The following is a 24,976-nucleotide window of genomic DNA, read 5'->3' as shown; positions in this document are numbered from 1 at the left end:
CAGAGAAGATGTGGATGACCCATCCACAAGCTGGGTGGGGGCTTTGAGCAGTTTGGTCCAGTGGAAGGTCTCCCTGCCAGTGGCTGGGACATTGGAACTAAATTACCTTTAAGGTCCCTTCCAAAGCATTTTACGATTCTGTGATGACTCTGGGAAAAAAAGAACAAGGTAAAAATCTAATTATGACAGTAAGCTGTGTTTGAAAGCAGAAATGGTGGTCTAAGGGGAGGCTGCTAAGGCAGTTCCTGAAGGATCAGTTTAAGAACAGTGTTTTGTCATTCTTCTGCTAATGACTAAGGACAAAAAATAGTAGCATGGTAATTAAATGTTCCTGACACATTCTCAGAAGGATTTGGAATGCTGTAACAGTATCATCCAGGAAGAGCTGTGCAGCCCAATGCACTGGAGTAGCAGAAACGGGGTGAAATTAAGCATGTGCTTTCAGCAGCTTAGGAAAGGAAGTTCTGCCACAAGCTAGGAAATCCTTAGTTGGAATCAGTAAAGGAGAAGAAAGGTGCTGCTCCAGTGGTTAATCAGGAGACAGCACATCCACAGACCTAACAGGGTCGTGAAAAAGGCAAGAGCTATCACTAGGCAAACTGAGACATTTCAAGTCACGTTAGGGAAATATTAATACCTATCACAAGGCCCAGGGAAAATCCATATGAGCTACTGTATACAGTTGATCACATGAAGGATGAAGATTTTGGTTTTTTCTATCCAAAGATATTGAACAGCCTTTGGAATCAACTTTGAATAAACTGGTAAGGTTGCAAGGGGATGCTACAATGTGTTCACCTCTTTTTCCAGGCTCTGGACTTAACAGATGTCTCCTAGTTCTTTCTTCCTGTATCACTGCATGCAAGGAGCCTGTAGCTGACAGCATTTCTTATGACATATACAGTGTTAGATTTTACATAGTGTCTTCAGTGACTAGTGATTTATCTTTTGAAAACAACAAGGTTCAAGAGGAACAGTTTTGTTACGATTGCGCTGAAATGAGGATAGGAGTAGTATCTGTGGTATTTGCTAACCAGTGTCTATTTTTTTATTTTTGACCACTGTATCTAGGGTCACTGAAAAGGTGAAGGGACCTTTGATTTCAAGCCCATTTATAAGGCATTATGTTCTTCAGACCTTGTTCTGTACTGATTAGAGGCGTTGGGATAAGCAGATTACGCTTATGACTTTAAAGGTCAGATTTTATAATTCCTTTTATTCTCCATCATTTTCTCCATTATTTTTGGTCAGAATGTTTAGTAGAGTACAATCTATTACAGAGAAACATTATTATGTTACAGAGAAACATTACTTAGTATGAAACACACTATTTTGTAAGCATACACAATTGGAAACTGAATGTGATGGTGCATCACAATCAGTTTATCTTCCTGATAAAAAATTATATGAAATCTCTATATTTAGTCTGAGGCCAGTGGAATCCTACTATTCCTCATTTGCTAGGGCTATATTTGTATTTAAGTGAGTTTAAACAGGGGAGTGGCAAGGGGTGTTACGTATCCTTATAGGTGATTAGGGTTTATAGCCAAATTATCTCCTGAATTACATTAGCTGAAATCAATGTATTCTACTGGATGAACAGAGTGTTCCGTAAAACCTTGGCAGATAAAGCATTAATAAGTGTCAGAGCTGACTTGGTCAATCGAATGATTTGCTGACGCTTCTTTTTACCACAAGCCTGCACTTACCAGTCCAGTGCCAAAGGTTCAGTATATATAGCTGAAGGCAGCAAAGAGATGGTCTCTTTTTTGAGCAGGGTTCTGACAAGCTGCCTTTCTCATTATTCCCCACTGGCAGCACTTTCAGGGAGGAAACTTAAAACATGGTAAAGCTGAAGCTGCCCAATCCTGGCCTGGAGGACAGGATACCTTCCCATGCTGAACTTGAGGTCCTTGAGAAAGAAGAGGCAGACTCCAGACCAAAATGGGACAACAAGGCGCAGTATATGCTCACCTGTGTAGGGTTTTGTGTGGGCTTGGGAAATGTCTGGAGGTTCCCGTATCTCTGTCAGAGCCATGGAGGAGGTATGTCTTTAATGCATCTGAACTAACTTTGGGCATAAACCAGGTTTGATCTCTCTTTTGGTGAGCAAACAATGGAATATGTTTAGAACTGTTCAGCTGCTGTGAGAACAGTGATATTCTCTCTAGGAGACTGTATAACAGGGAAAGTAATTTCTCAGGTCATGATCTCCCACTGAAGTCACATTAGCGATGGAAGGAAAGGAAGGGTCTGTTCCTATGTCAGGACACAGGACTGAAGAAGCGAGTCCTCCACTGTCGTGTACATAGTTTGTTTTCTCAGTCTAAACCCAATGTTGCTTTACATACATACATACGTGCATATATATATATAGTGTATATTTAAAATATTAATAAACTACTTGGGACTATGATTCCGATAATGATACCGAATGATCTTTTTATAATAAGTTTTTCATCGGGCTTGGACTGATCCATGTATCACCTGTAGAGTCAGGGTTTGTGTAATTTGTGCTAGGATTAACAGCATGAATGAAGTTAACAATAAGAATATTTGTTTAGCAGTTGGTGTTATTAAGTCATTTAAAATGCAAGCGTATATTATTTACTGTATAATTTACTGGGACTCCTTAAGGTTTAGGTAAGGACCATGTTAAAATTTTTGTTTTCTTTTGCTGTTTGTTTTGAAAAGTAATTTTGAGCTGAAACATTGCTTAAATATTATATAACAACAATTTTTTTCATTTTCTTAAAGACTTTTTTGTCTGCTATCTGGTTATTGTCCATGTTTCACTCTGGGATATGTGTAAACCATATTTGTTCCTTTGTAATATTTGGCCACAAAAGAAAAAATTTGGCTTAAGGAACAGTATTCCAAAGTAATATTCTTTTATAGGTACTTGGTGACATGTTTAAAAATTGTTCTCCTAGTTAGAGTAGGGACAAATGAAGGCTCTGTGGGGAGTTGTTCACACAGACTCAGTGACATGGAACAACAGGTGGCTAAGTTGCAAGAAGAGATGCTTTCATCATTAAGATTTCTCTAACAAGGGCTGATATTCAGAGTTTGCAGTGCAGACTGGAGGTCATTTGCAGCACAGACAGTTCTTGTACCAAAAAAGTTACAACACACACAAACAAAATCAGAAGCCCTTTTCTATATTTGACAATTTTAATTTGAAAAAAATTGATGTACGTCTCGAAAACCGATGGCACTCATTAGCTTCTCAGGTTTTTAAACTTAGTTTTAGAAAGTGGACATGCCTTGTTTTCCAGGGTGGATTTAGAGGCACTTCCCTGCTTTCTGGTCTTTCTTTCCCTTGTGTTCTAGTCATGAGAAATGCAGCTGAAAAGCAAGCACCCAACAAAGGCAAAGAACTTGGCATGGATCATGGTTTTATCACTCATGTCAGTGAAGATTTATTAAGTGCTCATGTGTGTGTCAGTCCTCTGGCAGCAATTATTTTTCTTTCTCATCCTGTAACTTGTCCTTTCTCTGGAAACACTGTCAGGATCTCTGACAGCAGTTAACCATGGCTTCATTTTCCATGTGATTCTCTCACTCAAATTTTAGGCAGAATTTGAAAGAGAGCACATAGCAAAGGAATTATAAGGTAATATACAGGTATGTGTCCTTCTAGCTAGACTTGCTACCTTCTCTAATATTCTTCTGCACAGCACCAAATGCTGTGACTCATATCAATAAACACAAGTAATGCCTTCCTGTGACTTCTTAGAAAGGGTTCCCTAATTTCATCCCACATAAGGATGGAGAGCTATTGTGCAATCCCACCTCCTCCTCCTCTGCTGTACAGTGCACCTCAGCCTCTCACAGTAGGTCTAAATCCAACTCTTATCACCACTGTCCTCCTCCCATCACAGTTTCCGTTCTCAAACTTCTCCCTTAAATCAGCGGGGAAAAAAAAGAAAAGAAAAAAAAGAAAAAAAAAAAGTGACTGCTTTTTCTGCTTTTTGGATTGATGCCTTTGAATTTGCACATGTGATTATTTGTATTGTAAAAACAGGTCTCAGAGTTCTTATTTCTGAAGGTATTTTGGTGCTGAGACAATTTCTGCCTCATGAGATTTTCTGGCTCCCGCATCTCTACTTCCCATTCAGCCGCGCTTGCAGCGTGCCGAGCACCCAACAGCGGCAGCGCTGCAACGTCTAGGATTGCAGCTGTCAGATTTCGGAAGGAAACTCCCTGACACCATAAAACCACTCCAGAACAGGATGCTCGTGGTTGTTATTGTGCATGCCATCTTTCCTCACCTGTGCTCCCTCTATCCAGTTTCACCTACATCCAACTGCAAATGTGTATTTACTAGACATTTGGGGCAAGTCTTTGCTTTACTCTTCACCCCTCCACATGGTGGCCAAGATGATTCATTCATCTTTGCATTTGTGTCATCCACTCAGGGGCACAGATGTGCCTCTATAACAGAGTAGGGTAAAACTGTAACATTTTGCACCTTTTTCCAAATTACCCACCAGAAAGCAAAAAACTCCGTGTGAGTTCACGGAGGAAACTCCGTTCTGCCCCAGTAGTTCAAGTGCCTTTACCCTGGATGGGGTTTGTCCTCATACTTTGTGTCTTCAAGATATGTCTTTACTGAATCCTGGGCAGAAGGATTCTTCACTGAATCCCCGTTCCTGCTCTCCCACTGGAAACAGGGATTATGTTCCTCCTTGGATTGTTCCTGGAGTGATTAATTTAGATTCCTAAAGCTCACATTGGATATGATGGTGGGTTATGGTTATGCATTGAGAGATTAAAAAAAACCCCAAAACAAACAAACAAACAACCCCCCCCCAAAAAAAAACCAAACCAAAACCAACCAACCAACCAACCAAACAAACAAAACCAACCCCAACCAGCTATTTGCTGTGCAGGAAATATCTCCAGTGGACGTGAAAAAGTCCTGTGTGACCACATATCCAATATCAAGTGTGTGCAGAATCAAGGTTACACAGACTGTCTCCTGAAAATTGTTTCTAATTTCTAAGGATTGGCTTTGCTGTCTTAACTCCTTTCTTTTTGAATATGAGTTATATGGACAAGTGTTTGGATCACTTTGGATGGGTGAGGTCTGGTAGCAATGGTGTGGAGAGTTTTTCAGCCAAGAACACTCCTGGATGAGGCTGGATGTCCACTTATTTCGTGAACCAGCACTTGCATTTGCTACATCCCTTATGAAACAAATGGACTACAGTAAAGTATAAAATTTACTCTTGTGTGGTACCTGGGCATCAAAAAAGGTGGACTTTTCCTCTGCAAATTATCTGCAGTGAAGGTGGTTAGGAACAGTTTGTAAGTAATGCTTATTTTCAGAGGTCAGGCTTAAATCTGGAATTATTTAAAAGCTGCTTCTTCATAAGCAGAACACTATGATAGCGTTTTCACACTGAGATACCCAAATACACAAAAATAAATTGGTGGTTACATAATTTACTTACTTTTGTTAACATGGATAATGAGTTTGTATTTTTTAAAATGGAATATTACTCCAGTGAAATTTAGTAGAGCAAAGCACATTTTATCCTTTAATGTCTTAAATATTGTCAAATCCATCATTACCAAAGGCAAAATAGAGTTCAATATGCACACAGTGTAAAAGGTGTGGTGTTTGCCTCAATGATTTCAGCAGCTTAATGAGATTGAAATTTCCCTTCATTTGATAGCTGTCTCTGATATTGCTCATAGCTTTTGTTTAATCTTTATTGAGCAACATGTCATTTAATCAACTGTTAAACATTTTCATTTTATCCCTGAGGACCATTATAAAAAAGAGGATGCCTATTTAATGTTTAAGCCATTGATTTAAAAAAAGGTCTCTAACTCTACAGCTCGCATGTGGAAACCTTGCCGCTGCATGAGGGAGAATTTTTTTATCTCTGTGCATGCCACACTGAAAGAAGGGACAGTAATGACGTCAACAATTCCTCACTTAGCAGTTGATGAAATAACATGTGGCTACAGCTGAGGTCTAAGAATGTGTTAGTACAGTAAAACATCTCCATCTGAAGTCTGCCTGCCTTCCCTTTGCGAGGAACTATGTGCAAGCAATAATGATTTTTTTCAATTTGACATCAGAAGCTCTTTGATTAGAGAGTGAATAACAACTATACATATGTTCAAACCAAATATTATTTGGTTTGAAATACAGCATTGAAACAGGATGAGAATCTAATATCTCTGTTGTAAGGTTTTCAGACTGGCATATCAATCATTTTTTGTCTACATCTATACAGTGTCTATTTTCAGATCATTGGTTCATTTGTTAGGATCATAAAACTGTGTCAGCTTAAAAAGTATTAATTTATATTTTTTTGTATGCCATGTGAACCTGGAAGCGTTCTAAAGGTGTGTGGGTGTAGCACCTGGGGACAGGTGAACACTGTGGTTAGTAATTGGACTCCATGATCTTAGAGGTCTTTTCCAACCATAATGACTCTATGATTCTGTATAGCGGTTTTGCCAAGTCAAAGTATTATTTTTCCATTATAGCTTCTTTCTGAAAGCTTGGGGAGAAATTGAGAGAAAGGGAATTGGATTTAGCACGGATTTCTGAACTGGCTGCTAGAATTGAACCCTAGAAACCAAAGAACCCAAGAAAGAGAAGTGTCATATATATAATTGAGATATATAATTTTTATTTCTCTTGAAAATATAGCAATATTCCTACAGCAAAATATTGGTAGTTTCAAATACATAAAATGCTATTCAAAATGCTGAGTCCTTTGTGCATGTGCCACACATCAGGATAAATGACTAATCACTGAAAAGTGATTAGTGGACCAGAAGAGATATTTTTATTGAAGCCAGTTGCCAAAGGTAGCTGTATTCATTGTATTCTCAGACTTCTGTAGAGCATGTCATTTAGCCACACACAAAAATTCTTCATACTAAAAAATCATCAGTTTTTAAAATCAGCGTGGTTCATCTTGCTTGCATTAAAACCTAGTTACTGCTGTAAAAATGTAGACTGACAAACTGAAAATATTTCTGGGGAAAGCCAGAAGAAAAACTGAGATGTACTTTTTATCAGTCAAAGACTGAAGGACTCATTATGATTTGTTATTTGTAGAATTTGCTAAACTTCCAACTTTACTGGCTATTCCTTTCTTTCTTCTGTGTCAGCCTATCCCTTCAGGAAAAGGATTATCTCCAAGAAGAAGAGTATCACATTTATTTTCTTCCTCACTTCTCACATCTGAGCTACATTCCCTTCTCAGGAGGCCATTCAGTCCTTTCAAGAAGAGCCTTGCATTAGTGGGAAGCAGCTCTGTGATAGATCTAGGAGCCTCAGGCTGGGGCTGTCTCGCTTTAGAGAAAAGTGTCTATTTTGTAATGCCAGGGAAGAGTGAACTATGATGATCCACCCTAGTTTTGAGGAAAGTGAACTCCTGTAGTTGCAAATTCAAATTTAGCATTGCGGTCTTAGTTGAGATATTGTTACAAACCGTGTCAGCGCTAAAGCAGGCAATTTCTGGCTTACGTCTTTCTGACTGTGTATTGTCATGTCACAAACCTATGAAACATATAGGGCTTGTTCCAATTTTCGAGGACCTAGGATCTCTTCTAAAGCAAGGTTCTTTCCTCTGTTTCCCACCACTCCAGGGACTTCTACAAATTTACTGACTGCAGGAGCTACTGCTGTCAGATGCACCAGGGCAGCTGTCTCTCCATGCTTTGTTGACGGGCAGCTGAAAGGCATCTAAGCCAGAAATGGCGATGGACTCCTCATCCATCTGTGCCTGGCATCACTGTTGACAGTGCAAAGGTTTTACCCATGTTTGCAGAGGCTCTGGGACTCACTGAAACTGTGTCAGATTCAGTCACTGCAAGGAACTGTCTGTCCTTTCAGTTTCTAAAGGCTTACCCCATTTTTTTTCTTTATGGACTTAGCTGTGCTGGAACATGCAGTGGTGTGTACCTAAGTGCCCCTGTTCAGCTGATTAGACATGCAGTGCTTGCAAATTTGGCTTCTAATAGTTTGTTCTCTGCGGGTTCTCCACCCTCTTTCTGTGAATAACACTTCTCATAACCGTTCTACTTTTCCTTTCATAGTAAACAAGATTTGTGCAGTGTGTGCAATGCGGGCGCCTGCACTGTTTCATTCCGTCGCCTTACACCCCGATGGCTTCCTTTCCTGATGGGAGGGAACCTATCCTCCCTCTCCTGATGAGAGGATCAGTGGGACAACCTCCACATACAGAGTCTCTGGCCTTTGACAAAGAGAGAGTTACTTACCAGTTCAGGGAAGTGCAAGCAGCTATAAATATGCCCTGTGCTCCAACCCCACAGTTTCCCTCGTGTCACACTCTGACCAGGAGCTGTCATGAGCGTAAGAGCAAAGAAGGACACAATCATTGTGTTTATATCAGCAGTTTTAAATTCGTGAGTATTCTCTCTCTTTCAAGCCCAAAACACATCATAATAGTCTGAAACCTGACCCTGCACAGTTCGTATGGATGCCCCATCTGGATCTTTTCTTCTTAGCTGCTCTTTTGGATGCCATGTAGGTCTCTGCTATACCACAATCTCAGCTCCCTCTGGTAAAGCCCTTCTTGAGCAATGCAAACAGTTAAGTCCAGATCAGCTACCTGATCCAAACACTTCCCATCTGCACCGAGGAGAAGTCCGTGTCACCCTTTGAGACCCAGCTTGCAGTGATTTTAGATCACGCCTTGAAGCTTAAGCAAGGACTGGCAGTTAGCTCAGCTAAGGTGCTCCTAGTGGAGACACATCCCCTTTTTTTGTCAGGTCACAGTAAGATCACTTGAAGGCTTGATTAGAAATTATCTCCCTGGTCAAAGATCTCATTGAATATGGAAATGTACAACCTTTATAGTCTTTTCAAGCTATGACCAATTGTTCCTTATACCTATCAAAGAAAAAAAAAAATTGATAACTACCATCTCAGTTGGCAGAAGGGGGAGAAGATCAGGCTGTTTCCTGTGCGGCTTTAGAAAGCATTCAAAGGTAATCTGAACCCTTTGCTTTCAGCAGACAGCAGGCAGACTGATGTTCTGGTTTAGGCTCCATTTCTTCTCACTAATCTTATGTGCACAGCTCACCCCCGCTCACAGAGTTCTAGCAGTCTGGGCAGACATGGCTTTCCCTCTAAGACCGGGAGGTTCAGCAGCAGCACAGTCCCAGCATCACAGCTCTCCCTGTCAGCAGCACAGTGGGTAAAATTGGCACAGAACTCTCAGAGCTGAACCATCTTCTATGGTGCACATGGCAAGAGTTTTCTATCAGCCTCAGGGGATTTCCTCCAGATGTTTACAGAGGTACCTTTATTAAGATGCTGTAGAAGTCTTTAAGCATAACATATCTGTGAGAGAGCAGTCAGATAAAGGGGTCCCATGACCGTCCTTGCACAGACACAAAAAGAAGAAAGGAAAAATTTAAAAAAGTGTGCTGAGTGCTCACAACTCGCCAGCTTTCTTGATAGCTTGGAATCCCCAGGAATTAAATTGCAGTTCCTGGAATGCTTTTCATTCTTCAGATTTCCTCTTTCACTGGCTATCTGATTTTCACTGCACACATGAGGAAAAAGTCAGTAAATACCCAGACCTGAACCCTTAACATTCTGGTCTGCGTTTTTTCCTTGCAATCAGATGACTTGCCCCTATTTAGATCAGGAAGTTAAAGTCATTTTGTAAAGACAGGTAACCATAATTCTAACGTGCAGCAATATTCAAGCATTTGACTCTGCACTTTCATAGTCCAGTGTCATGTTCTATGTCACCTCCCATATCCAAGGTACACCTTGCTCAGGAAAAAATTAAGAGTACTTGTCCTATACTAACGAACTTAATCGTAATTAACAGGGTTTGAACCCTGTACTTAAAATATCTCCTAATCAAGCGTGAAAGACGTTGAATGCAGATGCCAAGAACTTTTTGTTGGTTTAGGCAGACAGCCTCAGGCTTCTGCCTAATATTTAGAGGTACTTTGCTTAGTTCATTCAACTATTTCATATACTTTTCATGAGTCACGGCTATAAAACCATAATCTTTGCAGGGAGAAAAAAAAAAAAAGAGGGGGGAAAAGTCATTCCAGGAGAGTGTCTACCTTTCCTCCAATTGCAACATAAAGGTGTTTTTTTCAAATTTTGACCTTGAGAGTTTATCATTTCTGTTTATGTGTGTCACTTGGGAAAAATAAGAATTCCTGTCTGAAGCTACATACGTAATTTAGTGCCCTGCCTGGGCAATCAGGAAAAGCATTGCTCAGAAAACAGGGAAGAGTTTCCACAAAGATGCTTACAGGTTGCTTTTCATGTCAATGTCTCACAAACCGAATGGTTTTTGTTTTGTTTTAGTACTTCACTGATTGGAATCGTTCTTTTTCTTATCCATTCCAGGAGCCTTCATGATCCCTTTCCTGATTTTGCTAGTCCTGGAGGGTATCCCCCTGCTTCATCTTGAGTTTGCCATTGGTCAGAGGCTGAGGAAAGGCAGTGTGGGCGTATGGAGCTCTATCCACCCTACCCTGAAAGGGGTTGGTAAGTCAAAAAGCCACCTGAGAAAGCACAAGTCTCTGAACTGACGATCTACAAAAACAAATCTTCCAGTTTTTATTTTGGTGTGCCATAAGAGATTTCAGGATCTATTAGTTTTACCCTCTTCCTAACTCTCCATTGATAGGTCAAACTAATCATGATAAAGCCCAATGACAATTTTGTGTTCACATTCCCAAGTACTGTGGGCCCTGTTAAAACCTTTCTTTAATCCAAGACCAATTTCAGGTCTCAGAGATATTTTCTGTATCATCTATTCTGGCTTTTTTTACCATTAGGATGAATCTTTAGGTGTTCCAAAAATTGTTCTGTAACTGTTCTGCGGATAAATATTAGTTTAACTCACTAATAAAGCTCAGCTCTACTTAATTTTACTGTTTTACATCTGAGAGTTACCATTCCAAAAGCTGTAGAAACAGTATTTTGCAGAAAATGCTTCTTCACCTATGTACCAAACTCCTGAGTAGTCAAACAATCCACTTGAAAATGTAGCAAAAGCAGCATTAAGCACGCAACAGAAAAATCTCCACGGCTGCCTCATTACACAGGAAACACAGGAGGTGCCTCTGAACACCAGGAAACTTGGAGAGGGTGAGCTCAGGCTGCCCAGGGAGGTTGTGGAGTCTCCAGCCTCAGAGATACTCAAAGTCTGCCTGGACGTGGTCCTGGGCAGCCGACTTTGGGTGGCCGGGCTTGAGCAGGGGCTTGGGCCAGGTGACCTCCGGAGATCCTCTCCAACCTCAGCCACACGCGTGAAAGGGAAGGAACGGGACTGTTTTGGCATCCGCTGCATTTGTAAATCAGTTACAAAAGATAGTTGTTCGTTGCGTCTGGAATTTTTCAAGATTCTTTAGAACCTAAGAGCTCACAGGGGCTAATGATTAGCATTTACTGTCTGCCAGAGAAGTCATCAGAGGTTGATTACTTGGGAGCAGGCAGAGGAGGACAGATACCAGCGTGAATTCTGTACCTGGTCACAGACTGTGCCTCCTGGCAGCCAGCCATCCTATACAACACCACCTCTGTTGACCTTTGCAGGGACATTGTGGAAGAAGGAGACATTTCAGTCTCCTTTAATCACAATCCCAAGTCTGTTGAGCTTTACATGTGTCCAGCATCCCAAACTTCATAGATATCAGCTGGCAAGGCTGTGAAATGGATTGTGTGGTGTCTGTAGGGGGTTAGTCCTCTCATAAAGTTGGCTCCTAAGCAGGCATCGCGTTCAGTCTCAGAGAGGTTTTAGGATGTAACTCTATGTAGGACTCACCTGTCCAACCTTTAGGCAACAAATTCACAGGGATAAACCTACATCCAAAATGTAGCAGGGGAGGAGGGAAAGGTTGAGTTTGCTACCATGTACTTTGATATATCTTGAAGATAAGAGTGTTGCAATTTACACAGTGTTCTGACTTTTTTTTTTTTTCCTCCAGGCATAGCATCAATGTTTGTATCTTTTCTGGTGGGCTTATATTATAATACTATTATTGCCTGTGTGATGTGGTATTTCTTCAACTCCTTCCAAGAGCCCCTGCCTTGGAATAACTGCCCTCTCAATGACAACAGAACAGGTATATTTTATAAAATACTGTATTTTGTTGCACAGCACAGATTTCTCTTTCTCACTGTTACCCTAGATGAGCCTTTCTGTGAAATAGCAGTAAGGCATGGAAGTCCTGTCAGGCACACTGCACTATTTGATACTTTTGCTTTTTACAAATTCACATTAAATAAAATGTGCCCAGCACTTAATCTTTGAGACAAATTTTGGTTTTTTTATATGAAATTTCATGGTAGATTTTGACAGATGTGCTCATATACAGAATATTCACTAAGTGCAGATCTATATATAAGAATTAACGTTTTCCAGATTGAGGGAATGTGTTTCATCCATCTGTTCACTGACAGCTCTCCATTAGCACATTGAAAAGGAAAAAAAAAAAGGCATAATTCATTTGAAACACCTGTATCTTTGACAAGTCTACAGCTCTTTGGAAACTGCTTGGTGACAGCAGCTTTGTTTTCCATAGTCAGCCCTGCATCATGCTGCATGAAGCAGGTTTTTCTGCTGGGTCTGTGAAGAGCTGTTCAGAGCGCTCTGCTCCTCTCTTCCCCGAATAAGCATGGAAAACCTCAGTAAGGGCCAGCCAGGGCAGAATATTTCACAGGCCAGCACAGTGCAGGGAGCTGAGGATTCAACTCGAGCTGACAAGACCTTGAACAATGCCTCACAACACAGAAAACAAAATATTGCTGGAGGAGGTGTGGGAGGGCAAAAGCCACCTGATTAAAATACCTGTTAAATAGCTATCTTTTAAATCTCTCATTTTGCCGTGAAACTAGCCCCCCAAAATCTGAAAATTTGCCAACAACAAACCCACTGGCATTAAGCGGAACAATTTAAAACGCTGATGTTTATTACTTAGCTTCCTTTTTTCCAGGTAAATAAAAGACATACAGAATGACAACCATTTTGTGGTTACAGATTATGTAGAAGAGTGTGCCAAGAGCTCTCCTGTAGATTACTTCTGGTACAGAGAGACACTGAACATCTCCACTTCCATTGAGGATTCCGGCACTATCCAGTGGTGGCTTTTGCTGTGTTTAACATGTGCATGGGGTGTGCTGTACGTGTGCACAATCAGAGGCATTGAAACAACAGGAAAGGTACTCTATCTTGGGGAATTTTTATGAGATTATATTAATCATGCTGTTGTGATCCTTTATTTATACAGAATTAATAATGCTGTAGAAGCTGTCTGGTTTTTGAGTGAAAGCATGTCTAAAATTTTATGTCATCACTGGGACTGCTTTTTGAAGAATGAAGGTGAATGAAATGGAATCTGACTTGATTTGATTTATGTGGAGATTTTTATGACCAATTTTTTGTGAGTCTTCCTTCTCCTTACAGCTCCTAGTGCCACATTTTTACGTATTATCTCTTTAACACTAATATTAATCTTTAATGCAAGATCAAGGGACTCTCTTTTTATTATGGCTCAAAACATACCTGTGCAGATTTATTTGGGTTTGTGCAAGTCCTAAATATTATCTCTATGAAAGAGTGATCAACACTCTTCTGCCCAGAAAAGCCTTGAGTGAGCATTCTTGCATCAATCTGGTCTCACGGCGTAGATTATTTTTGATGCTGCTTTGGAATGATCTGAGTTGAATTTCAACAATGACAATTTCTCTTAAATGACTACTATTGCTAAAAAAAGTTTATTATCAAAATGTACCACAAATACTATTTCATTGAACATTTATTACTGTAGTATGCTAATCGTCACAGACTTGAAACTTGCCATTATCGTTAGTCACCACACCTTGATTATTTCCCTATTTTCTTGACCCTTTTTTTTTTTTTTTTTTTTTTTAATTCAAGTGTGGTTTTTTTATTTGAGTGGTCTATTTACATTATTTTTTGGTGCAGGCTGTGTACGTGACATCAACTCTCCCATACGTGGTGCTTACCATTTTCCTGATCCGCGGCTTGACGCTGAAAGGATCAACCAATGGAATTGTGTATCTCTTCACTCCTAATGTGAGTCACTGCTTGGGTCATTGCCCAGTGAAACATGTTGTAGTTCTTTCTGTAATTAACAACTGATTGAAAATTACTCCTCCCCACTGGTGCTTTTCTAGCTATCCCTCAGACACCTTAAAAATCTTGATTCTGTGATGTGAATCCTCTGCACTGGATATAATAAGTGTACATAAACACAAATGTTTTCCCTCTCTCTCCATCCTCCATCCAAATCTGTTCTAATTGAATGATCATCACAGAGCAGTGGGGTTGTCATTTATTTATTGAGTTATTTTCCTGTATTCTACCTAAGAACCAACCTAAATTTAAAGCATAGATCATGTACTCGGGAGTAGGACCCACCTAACTGCCATCTGAACAAAAAGCCTAAGAGAATGGCTTAATGATATAACAGTATTTAAACAAAATTAAAAGATGTATCATTTTCCATAAACAGATCTCTCAATGAGCATTATAAATGCTAAGTAATAAACACTTTTTCTGAAAACAGGCATGGCAGCTGTCAGTTATGCAAAGCATTTTTTATCATTTTTCAAAATACAATAAAATCTTCAGATAGGTTTTCTTTTATTTAAAAAAAAGTAAGTTTGACAAAAATATTGACCTATTTGTTAAAATTCTTCAAGAGCAGTGAGTTTTGCATGGGTAATGTTCCTGTTTTAATTGTTGTTTTAAATCTCTCTTACTCAGTTGAAATAGCAATGTTGGATGTGCTTAAACCTGTGTGTCTGATGCCTCAGGTTACCGAGCTGGCGAACCCAGTGACGTGGCTGGATGCAGGAGCTCAGGTGTTTTACTCCTTCTCCCTGGCCTTTGGAGGCCTCATTTCATTCTCCAGTTACAACTCTGTTCAGTAAGTAGCCAGGCAAAACCCAAATTTTATACGAATATTTAGTTCTTTCAAATGAAACATCTCTATTCTGCGTTGCTATTGTGCTGCTTGGCACTGGGACAGCCTCCCCTCAGACATGTAAGCTGCATCTCCTCTGGCTGCTCCTAGCTCTCCCAAACAAATATTTCAGGTTCCTGCTCTAGCTGACTTCCTAGAGAAAGATGTGGTGATCAGGATAGGAGGATCCTGGCTGCTGGTGAGCAGGAGTTGCCTCTGTGGGAGTGCTCGGTGCATGGTGATGCCCGTGGTCTCAGAGTAGGTGGTAAAGCACATATTTCAAATCAATTCACAGAACACAGTTTAAAACTTTAGCTTTGAGATTAAGAGATATATCTAATCTTGAAATTTAAATTTGATTCCTTTATATGTGTGCTGTAGGGCCAGGGAGTGAGAAATCCCATCACGCAGGGACTGACCCAGCCTGCAAATTATGATGCAGTGCAACATTCAACACTCTCCTTCATAAATATTGGTGAAGCAGTGCCTCTTGATGCCTGCCATGTATTCAGCACTCTCGAACAGAAAACTGTGTGGCATTCACTAAACTTAATATTTTTGATAAACATCTCTGAATTTAGTTTTGGATATGCGTTTTGGTCATGCATTCAGAAATTCGTGTTTCAGTTTTGGCTTGGGTTCAATTACATCACAGCAGCATTTCAGTAACTGAGGAAGTGACTTGCCACCACTCTTGATTTCAGGTGTTTTTGAAAAGATCACCTGGAATTTTTGGTGCCTGCAAGTTCCAGTGTGAGGTGTCAAGCCCTGCTTATGGTCCAAATCAATGTCTCACAGCCATGGGGTCAGAACTGAGCACATCCACCTTTCCACCTTTCTTTCTTTCACAAAGAAAAGGAGCAGTGTCCTCTGAGTTTTCCAACACACAAGGCAGTTGCATTCAGGCCATGTTCATTCAATGCTCAATGATTCATGACTTAAGGAGGAAACTCAACAAATTCATTAAACTCCCAAGGAATATAAATAAAAAAATCCCCATGCAAATTCCAGTGTTACACTGCTGGACCAGGTGTCAATGACTCTGCCCCAGATTGTTGGGAGAACATCAGAAAATACAATAAGGTTTCAATGCCATCAAGGATCCACTAATTCATAATGAGAAGGAGCTTGAGCATCTTACTTTCTCTAAAAGAAAGAAATGTTTTTCAAGCCTGTCATTGAGAGTCTCATGTTACATTGCAAAAACTGATGCAAGACTACAGCAAGGAATTTCCATTCAATGCCCTACATCCAGCAGAAGCCTATTTGCAATGCTATAAACGGGGAAAGGACACAGTGAGATAGGTCTTGTTTGGACAGGCTTGTCTCTCCTCTTGAACAAGTTCAGAAAATTAAATATGACAACATCAAGTTTATCTCAATACCCCTCTCTTGCCCAGGAGAAATAAGGTATCTAACATTTTACAGTCTTCTCTTAAAACCATTGACTAATTTAATACTGATATTTTATCTTGTCCCTCAGATGAAATTCTGGTTTTGGCTCTGCAAATTCTTTATATTAGCACACTGGCAAGAAATGCCCGCAGCAGAGACACTTCTACAAACAGTTTTTCTGTCCCATCTTATCAGTGTACATTCCATTGTTGCTCCAAAACTTGAGAACATTTTGAATTGTCTTTTCTTCAACAGTCAAACAAAACTATTCCCAAGTGCTCTTGGCTACTGCAATTTCACCATACCTATGTGCTAAGAAAAGTGAATTTCTGCTCACTCTTCCTGTCTGAGTACTTGAATTCAAGCCCAAAACTTTCACCTTGCAACACAATACACCAGCAATGAAGGCACAGCCTATGGCAACGTGTTTCTGCACACATCCATGACAAGCTTGAAAAGGAAGAGGGGTCTCTTTTGCCTCTCACACTTTACTTCCCGTGAGACAAACATGAAAATAGCTCAGGCATTTATTCCTTATGAACAGGATTATTCAAAGGGGAAAAAAGCACCAAAAGAAATCAAAACCATAGCTATTAAATTGCTTAAGGTGCCAAGTTTTAATTTACTAAATCTAACAGCACTACTTGTGTGCTTTTAGTGGGTAGACTGATGTACCTATGCATCCTAGACTACTTTATTCTTAGTCTTGGTAGCCAGTTCTACTATTTATATTGGGAATGTGATTCACATCCATTGTTTCTTCTCTTTGAATTGCAGCAACAACTGTGAGAAAGATGCTGTGATCGTTTCAGTGATCAATGGTTTCACATCCATCTACGCCGCAACCGTCATATACTCCATCATTGGATTCAGAGCCACAGCAAGATACGATGACTGTTTTGACAGGTGAGTTATTGGGGAAAAAAACCCCACAGAATATGCAGGTATTTGTTTGGCTGAGGCAGCTCTGTTAGCCTGCTGATAATGGATTTATCATTTCTGAATAATTGAAGCTCTTGACCCACCTGGCATCAGAACAACTCACTACTTATAAAAATATGGAATCATGTGGAACAAATCCCATAGAAAGTGATAATTGTTTAAGTCACTTTATTCCCTACATAAACGTTGCATAAACAACTATATTTTACATTATTCTCCCTGCTGACATGTGGCATGAATGTAGTATTCCCTGGTTCCTGTGTTAGCTCTGTGTTTATGTTTCCTCCTGGAGAGCTCAAAGGCTTAGGTCTCATCAGAGATGCCTCATTTTGCCAGGGCAGTCAGACTGTGGTTTCCAATCTAGTTCCTCCACATTCAACTGTGAAACTGTATGATTCACATCTGCAGACAACTTAGACATTCCCATAAGCTGCCCAGTCTGGAGACCGGTGTTTAGTCTGCAATGCTAAGGACAGGCACCTAACTCCAGCACAGATTCCTAGAGTGTCCATCCATTTAGACTCATATGTGCCATGAAAGGCAGTGTTATATTCATCTTGGAAGGAAGAGAATTGCACGTGCATATCTGCTGGACTTTCCAATGTCAAATCTGATCTTGATATTGTACTCCTAATAACTTGTTTGATGACATAAATGAATCCTGATGATGCTTACAAATTAATAATTTCAAATTACTTACATTTCATTTTTTCAGAAATATTCTTACTCTGATGAATGCATTTGATTTGCCAGAAGGTAATGTAACCCAAGATAACTTTGAACAAATGCAGCGGTTGTGTAACATGACTGATCCAGCAACTTTTGCAAGCCTCAAGTTTGAAACCTGTGATCTGGAAACTTTCCTGAATGATGTAAGTTTAACACCCTAACACATATTGATACCTTAAATATGGTAGGAATGCATAGCAACTATTTAATCACCAAGTCTAGTGACTACCAAAGTAAATTTAAGTGCCGTGGGATGTTAATGATCCTAAATCTTCCCCAGGGAGCTGAAGGAACTGGCCTAGCTTTTATTGTCTTCACTGAAGCTATCACCAAAATGCCTGTCTCACCTTTGTGGTCCATTCTCTTCTTCATCATGCTCTTCTGCTTGGGTTTGTCATCTATGTTTGGAAACATGGAAGGTGTGCTTGTACCTTTACAAGATCTCAAGATTTTACCCCCCAGAGTGCCTAAGGAACTTATTACTGGTAAGTGCTTTTTTAGAGACAAGTGACCTCCCCACCCTCCCCGGAGAGCAGCTTGTGTGCTGAAAAAGCAGCCCACCCTGCTTCTACTTTCTAGTCTTGGATGGGTCTTAAGAGTCCCAGGTAACCTGCTGAAGATTTTCTCATGTTCCCAAATGGGGCAGCTCACGTGAGGTTCCTTCTGAGCCCACAGGCAGCTGTTAACCCTTAGGCTTGCCCATCAGTCAGCCTGCTCATGATGACCGCTGTCCCCTCCACTGGAAAGCTGGAGGACCTGAGTCCTTCACCCAGGCAGGATTTCTGCCAGTGCAACATTATCCCATCAGCTATAATGAGGGTGACCCCTTTTCTCTCCTCAGCTTTCTCCCTTTTTGTTTGCAACATCTGCCGCCTGTGTAATATTAGGAGAGTTTTACCCAAACAGAAGCCAGCCTCCCCAGAGCACCATTAAAAAGCAAAGGGGTGGCCTTCAGGCTGCGGGAGTTACTTTTTAACCTTTATAGCTGCTGGGGAATTACTTTTCTTTCTCACTTTGCTTTTGCTTTCTTTGCCTAAGTGTGCTGTTGTTTTGGGTTTTTTTTCCCCCACAGGTCTCGTTTGTTTGGTGTGTTATTTGATAGCTTTCATTTTTGTGCTGAATTCTGGTAATTACTGGCTGACTCTATTTGATGGTTTTGCTGGCTCCATTCCCCTGCTGATAATTGCATTTTGTGAGATGTTTTCAGTCGTCTACATTTATGGAATAGACAGGTATGAAATAAAGCTTAGCCATTACTTGATGTCAATGCCTAATTATTATTATATAACTACAACCTTGCTGCATTTCTGTGCACAGAATTTCTGCTGTAGGAATCAATGAAATGATGCAGCGGTAATTTAGGGTTGCTTATATGTTTCAGGTTTCTTACAGAGTTCTCAGCAAAAAGAAATAATGTTTGTTAAGAATTTGTATATGAAAGCTTTCCACTTTAGTAATACATTGTAATAAATAATGCTCTTTAACAACCAGTTCAAACAAAGACATCCCTAGGACATTGCAAGAGAATATTAGGCATCAACAAGAGCCCGGGAGTGTGATAGTATGAATTCAAATAATTTACTTTTAAAGTAGGCATCAGAATGTAGATATTTGCAACAGTTACGTAAGAGCCACTATAGCTCATTTGCCTTTTAAATATGGTGATATTTATAATAACCCTTCTTCAGGATAATTGCATTAAACATTTAATTAGCAGAAGCAAAGTACAAGCACATTGTCACTGAGCTGAAGGTTTGACACAGAAGACATGTACCAGGAGTGTTTGCAGGGAATGCTAACTGGTACTGTCCAACACAGGGATCTCCAGGCAGGCTGCAGATAATAGTTTACAGCAGCTTGCAATTCCAAGGCTACTGAGATACCCTCTTAGCTGATAAATCCAGGTCTTTATCAGTTGTAGCAGTGAGCAATTATCCTCTCAACTTTCTAGAGATGTAATAAATCAAGTTTAAACATCTTCATGCTTACAATTAGTACCTAAGAAATGTGAAATAAAGTACAGGGAATTCAGTCACCCACAAGTTTTACTTGAACTTGTGCCAGATTCAGCTGCTGCTCCTGGCAGTGGGGTGAATGCCCTTGTGGCCCATTTTCCCCTACTTTTATACTACTTGAGGAGGCATGAAGTAGGTTAGACAAATAAGATGGTGAACCTTTGAGAGAAAAGGCTTATTTTAATGTGCTGACAGAAAAGTCAATGTTGATCACTTTTCCTTTCTTTTAAGATCTCGGAACTCCTTACAAAGTAAATTAAAATTATTCCCAGGACACAAGCATGGACAGAGTCCTTAAAGTGGGGGCAATGTGTGGGTGGTTGTATTTGATTCAGAAAAGAGCCTCACACCAAACGTTAACGCTCCTTTCCAGTAGACATCACTGTAGGCCTCTCTGAGAATAGAGAGCTGCCCAAAAGGTAGTGTTAACTTCTCCAGATGAGTTTCTGTGACCTTCTCCTGGGAAAGGGTCATTGTTAAAAAGATGGCTCTGTTGCATGGAGGAGAACGTGTGTTACCCATGACGCACATGAACTACGCCTGAACGTTCACTGCAGCCGGGACATGGGGCTCCATATCATTTTAAGACACCTAGATCTCAGAAGTTAGGGGTGAAAAAATAAGATAAATTTACACGGTAATTGAGATTCAAGTGGATTCAGTGTGTTGTTCATAGTTGAAGGATCAACTGAATAGTCCCCTCAGGTTTATCCCCATAAGATATGCAGGAAATCCAGACAAGGGACTAAAACAGAACCCCCAAACTTCCAAACTAACTATTTTTCAAGAAGTGTGTGCACAGGGTGTTGCATTATATGGAGAGGCCATAAATTATTTCAGGACTGATGCAGACAGTATGGCTCTCAATGCAGAGCTTGTTTCTTCTCATAGAAATATTTTTGCCCCACTGACCACTGCATGAATAATCCAAATAACACAATTGTAGGTGTTTTTAATAATGTGTAAAATTAAATATTGTTGCTTTATTCAGCCTGAGAAAACTGTAAATATCCAAAATAGGCAAACATTATATTATAATCTAATTATTAAATTACTTCTGTTTGCTTTTGTGGGTGGTGGGTTTTTTTCTTTGTTTTGTTTTGTTTTGTTTTTGTTTTTTTTTCATATTGTGTCACTCCCTTTAATTTATAAAGTACTGAGATACTTATCAAAAAATTGTGAAGCAATACCTCAATATGTTTTGGGGAAAATCCATCTGCACTGACTCTTCCCTGTTGAAACTATTTCACATATGCCTCCCAAACATCTTCAAGATAGCACATTTTCAAAAATAATTTTTCAGACTTGCAATGATATGTGCCTTAATTTGAGCTGCTGAGGTCTAAGTCCTGATGTTGTCAATTCTTTTCTCAAACTGACATTAGCAAATTCCTGGGAACCACAGTTAGGGATAGTTTGGACTTCCCTGTTTATTAGCAGGCATTCTTTGACCCTGGCCAGCTTTTGAGTCTGAACTTCCTGGGTTTTTTCCTAGGTTTAACAAGGATATTGAGTTCATGATTGGACACAAGCCCAACATTTTCTGGCAGGTTACCTGGAGACTCGTCAGTCCTCTCATCATGTTAGTTATCTTCTTCTTTTATTTTGTGGTGAAAGTCAACCAAGAACTGCTCTACAGTGTTTGGGACCCTAACTATGTAAGTGTGTAAACCAAGATATTTATTTTAAGTAGTCCTCTTTATTGTAAGAGTCATTGTCTGTTATATTCATCTTTCATCTGAAACAGTTTTCTGGCAAACTTGCCACAAGACATGGAAATGGGACTCCTTTCTTTTCTCCTCCTTTGTAACCTCACTTCCCTCTTAACAATGTTTCAGCCCTCCCTCACCCTCTGATTTCAGCGCTCCCACAAAAAGGCTGATTGGCCTGTCAGGCCCCCCATTCCCACATTCCTTTGTGCCAAGGAAGTGTTCCAGGCCCCCAGTCTCTCTTCTTGGCTCTTACTGCTTTCATGACATTTCCTTTGCATCATTTTTAAGTAAAAATAAGTCCAAAGCAGCCGAGGCTGGAAACCCTTGAGCTGAAAGCTACTGTGGAATTGGCAAACCATTGTGCCATTATGGCTGGCCAGTGCCCCGATTACATTTTTGATCTGTTGAATTACTGAATGTGTGCATGTTCCCAGGCATTTGCTCCTCATGTCTTTCTACAACTTGGTTGTTTGCTCTTTCAGGAGGAGTTCCCCAAAACAGAGAAGGTTGAATATCCCCCCTGGGTGTACGCTATCATTGTAATCCTCGCCGGAGTGCCCAGTTTGGCCATCCCTACCTTTGCCATCTACAAAGCCATCAGGACCCACTGTCAGAAAAAAAATGATCGTGCCGGCCTTATTGCTACATCTGAGACTTCCATTAATGGAAACTTAAAGTATTCATCATAAAACCTTTTTTTTTTTTTTTTTCCAAATGTGGAAGGATTGTCTGCCAGTGAGGAAAGTAAAAAAAAAAATATTTTTTTAAAGAACCTGGAGATAATTTTATTTTCATGAAAAGATAACCATGTGTTGTTTCCAGGTAAATGTTTGCTTAACAATGCTATGCACTGTGAAGAGTTGGTGGCCTGGCTCCTGCAAGCAAAACAGGGACATTTGCAAGTGATTGGGGCACCAGGCCAAATCATTTGTCCTCTCTCTGGTTCTGAAGCCAGCTTATTGGAAACTGGCTTCCATCCCCTCCGCTTGGGGATGCACTGTGCATGAAATGCCATAAGTGCCTCTTACACGTGTAATCATTTTGGTTGGGTGGCCAAGATGAAGGATAACTTAATGCTGTCCTTTCTTGCACATTAAATTGTTTTTACTTTACATGCCACTGTGTTGCACAAAGCCACTAATATTATTTGTCTCATGGAGAAGTTTAAAATATTTAATAAAAATGTTTCTAAGTATGAGAATGACAGCTTGATTAATTTAGAATTCTATATATTTTATAAATTGCCCGTAGCTTCCAAGTTCCTAACAGATGGTGCTGCTTTTGCTGATGACAGCAATGGCAGTCTTGCAATGGGGCAGCAGCAGTTCAAGAAACAGCAAAATTTGCCTTCTGTGGCACCCATGAGCAAAGGGTGCACCACTTGCCTGGGGGATCTGTGCTGATGGGAGATCCAAGGCACACAAAGGCGCAAATCTTGCTCTCCTCTGTTGCCATCAAGGTATAGGTGGCTCTGGTTCATGTACACAACACACACACTTACCTTACAGTTATTTGAATTTTTTAACCTTCATGTGACCCAGTGGAGCTCAAGTGAGGAGCCCCATTCCTCATGTGACCACCAGAGAGGGAAAGGGGCACTGTTAGAGCACCCAGGCAGAGTGCCTGGAGCAGTGTCCCTGTCCCCATGTCTTCTCTAAATTGAGACTTCAGTGCCAGACATTGCACGTGTACTTCATGGAATCATAGAATCAATGGTTTGGGTTGGAAAAGACCTTGAAGATTATCCAGTTCCAGCCCCTCTGCCATGGGCAGGGACACCTTCCACTTGGCCAGGCTTCTGCAAGCCCCATCCAACTTGGACATGAAGACTTGCAGGGATGGGGCATCCACAGCTTCTCTGGGCAACCCATTCCAGAGAATCTGAATGATGAAATTAATTTACATTCTATTCTCAATTTTTAAAAATTACATTAATGTAAGTAACTATTTAAACTATTTGAAGATATTGCTCTTTAATGGGAAGAGTTTTTTGTTGTCAGATTTTTCTGCTGATTAAAAGCTCAGCCACGTGTGAAGTGGCTGGCTGCAGGTGCCAGTTGTGGAATTCAGGGTGTTGCTGGAAGGGCCCAAGCCCAGCCCAAGGCTCTTCTGATCAGAAGAGCAGCAGGGGAAGGAGCGGTGGTGGTGTGTGCCCTGGTACCACTGACATTGTGCAAGGGCTGCCAAAGCACCCTGTGTGTCCAGCTCGTGTGTGCGCTGCGAGACAACCACGATAAGACACTGGGAAGTTGAGTTGCTCCGTCTGTGAGTCTGGATATTTGCAGAGGTGTAAGCAGATGAGCTGTGACAGCCCAGGGAGAGTCACGTAGCATTGATCTGAAACTGGCTTCTGGTTGGATGATCTGCAACCTGATCACATTTGTGTGCTTAGCTGCAGAGCAGGGCTTTTACTTTGGGGAAAACCATTCACCTTCACTTAGAAACTCTTCCCATTTAGAGAGGGGAATCCAGGCATAAACTGTTGATTTACTGAAGCAAGAAAGCTGACTGGCTGCTGTGTTTAGTGTGGAGCGAACTGATTTGGTGTGCGCACCAGCAAAACCCTGGTATGACTGAAAGAAAACAGAAAAATATTCTCACATATTGAAGGAAAGCATTCAGGTCTTGCATTCATCAGTTACTATTTAATGAAGAATAAGAATAGTCACTGGGGATTCATTGACAGGTGGGAAGTGATTAACTTCTGGCAACTATTGTGAAAATGGACTAAATTCTAATGTCTGAATATACAAGGTCTAATTTTTCTAGGCTTTTTTTCTAATTGACTTTTTTCATTTGGAAAAGATGCCTTCATTTATTTACTTCTATTAATAAAGTAAGAAAGGAAATGCCAATATTTTATTCACAGATTTTTACAGGTATTTTGCAATTTTAATTAGTCCGCTGCCAAGGTTTCTTTTTAATTATATTCAGTGTCACACTTCTCTGACAGAGTCTGAGAACATAAGCAGAACAGAAAACAAAAATCTGTTTGATCCTGAGTTACCCATTAACAACATATTTGCAATCTGTCTATGGAAGGAGCTGCAAAAAAGACAAGAGTGGTAACTATATAATAATAATTCCTGGTTTTGTCTTTAAACTGCAGCCTTGGCAATGACACAGCCCTTTGCATCAGATAAAAAGAAAGCTTCACCTCTCTTCCAAGATCCTTCTGTCACCCTGCATAAAACCTGTAGGAGAGACAGGTTTTGA

General features: G+C 40.4%; 1 protein-coding gene across 1 annotated transcript; it reads left to right on the top strand.

The window, feature by feature from the left end:
* The first annotated feature begins 1,762 nt into the window (after window positions 1-1,762).
* On the top strand, window positions 1,763-22,956 carry SLC6A19 (solute carrier family 6 member 19). The gene is made up of 12 exons (XM_040065230.2): window positions 1,763-2,045; window positions 10,379-10,519; window positions 11,965-12,102; window positions 13,017-13,198; window positions 13,965-14,075; window positions 14,819-14,931; window positions 17,140-17,268; window positions 18,020-18,176; window positions 18,314-18,518; window positions 19,106-19,265; window positions 21,544-21,706; window positions 22,243-22,956. Exons 1-12 carry the CDS (start codon window positions 1,844-1,846, stop codon window positions 22,447-22,449), a joined length of 1,908 nt encoding a protein of 635 aa, XP_039921164.1. The 5' UTR covers window positions 1,763-1,843; the 3' UTR covers window positions 22,450-22,956.
* Window positions 22,957-24,976: the final 2,020 nt, after the last annotated feature.

The sequence above is a fragment of the Hirundo rustica genome, chromosome 1, assembly GCF_015227805.2.
Source record: "Hirundo rustica isolate bHirRus1 chromosome 1, bHirRus1.pri.v3, whole genome shotgun sequence".
Taxonomy (NCBI): Eukaryota; Metazoa; Chordata; class Aves; order Passeriformes; family Hirundinidae; genus Hirundo; species Hirundo rustica.
The sequence above is the reverse complement of the archived record's forward strand: the minus strand, read 5'-3'. Positions and strand labels throughout refer to the sequence as shown.

Excerpts from the sequence above, each read along its gene's own strand:
- SLC6A19 (XM_040065230.2), top strand. The coding sequence starts at position 1,844 with ATGGTAAAGCTGAAGCTGCCCAATCCTGGCCTGGAGGACAGGATACCT. Across the intron at positions 2,046-10,378 it reads CTGTCAGAGCCATGGAGGAG|GAGCCTTCATGATCCCTTTC; the intron begins GTATGTCTTTAA and ends TATCCATTCCAG. Across the intron at positions 18,519-19,105 it reads GCCTAAGGAACTTATTACTG|GTCTCGTTTGTTTGGTGTGT; the intron begins GTAAGTGCTTTT and ends TTTCCCCCACAG.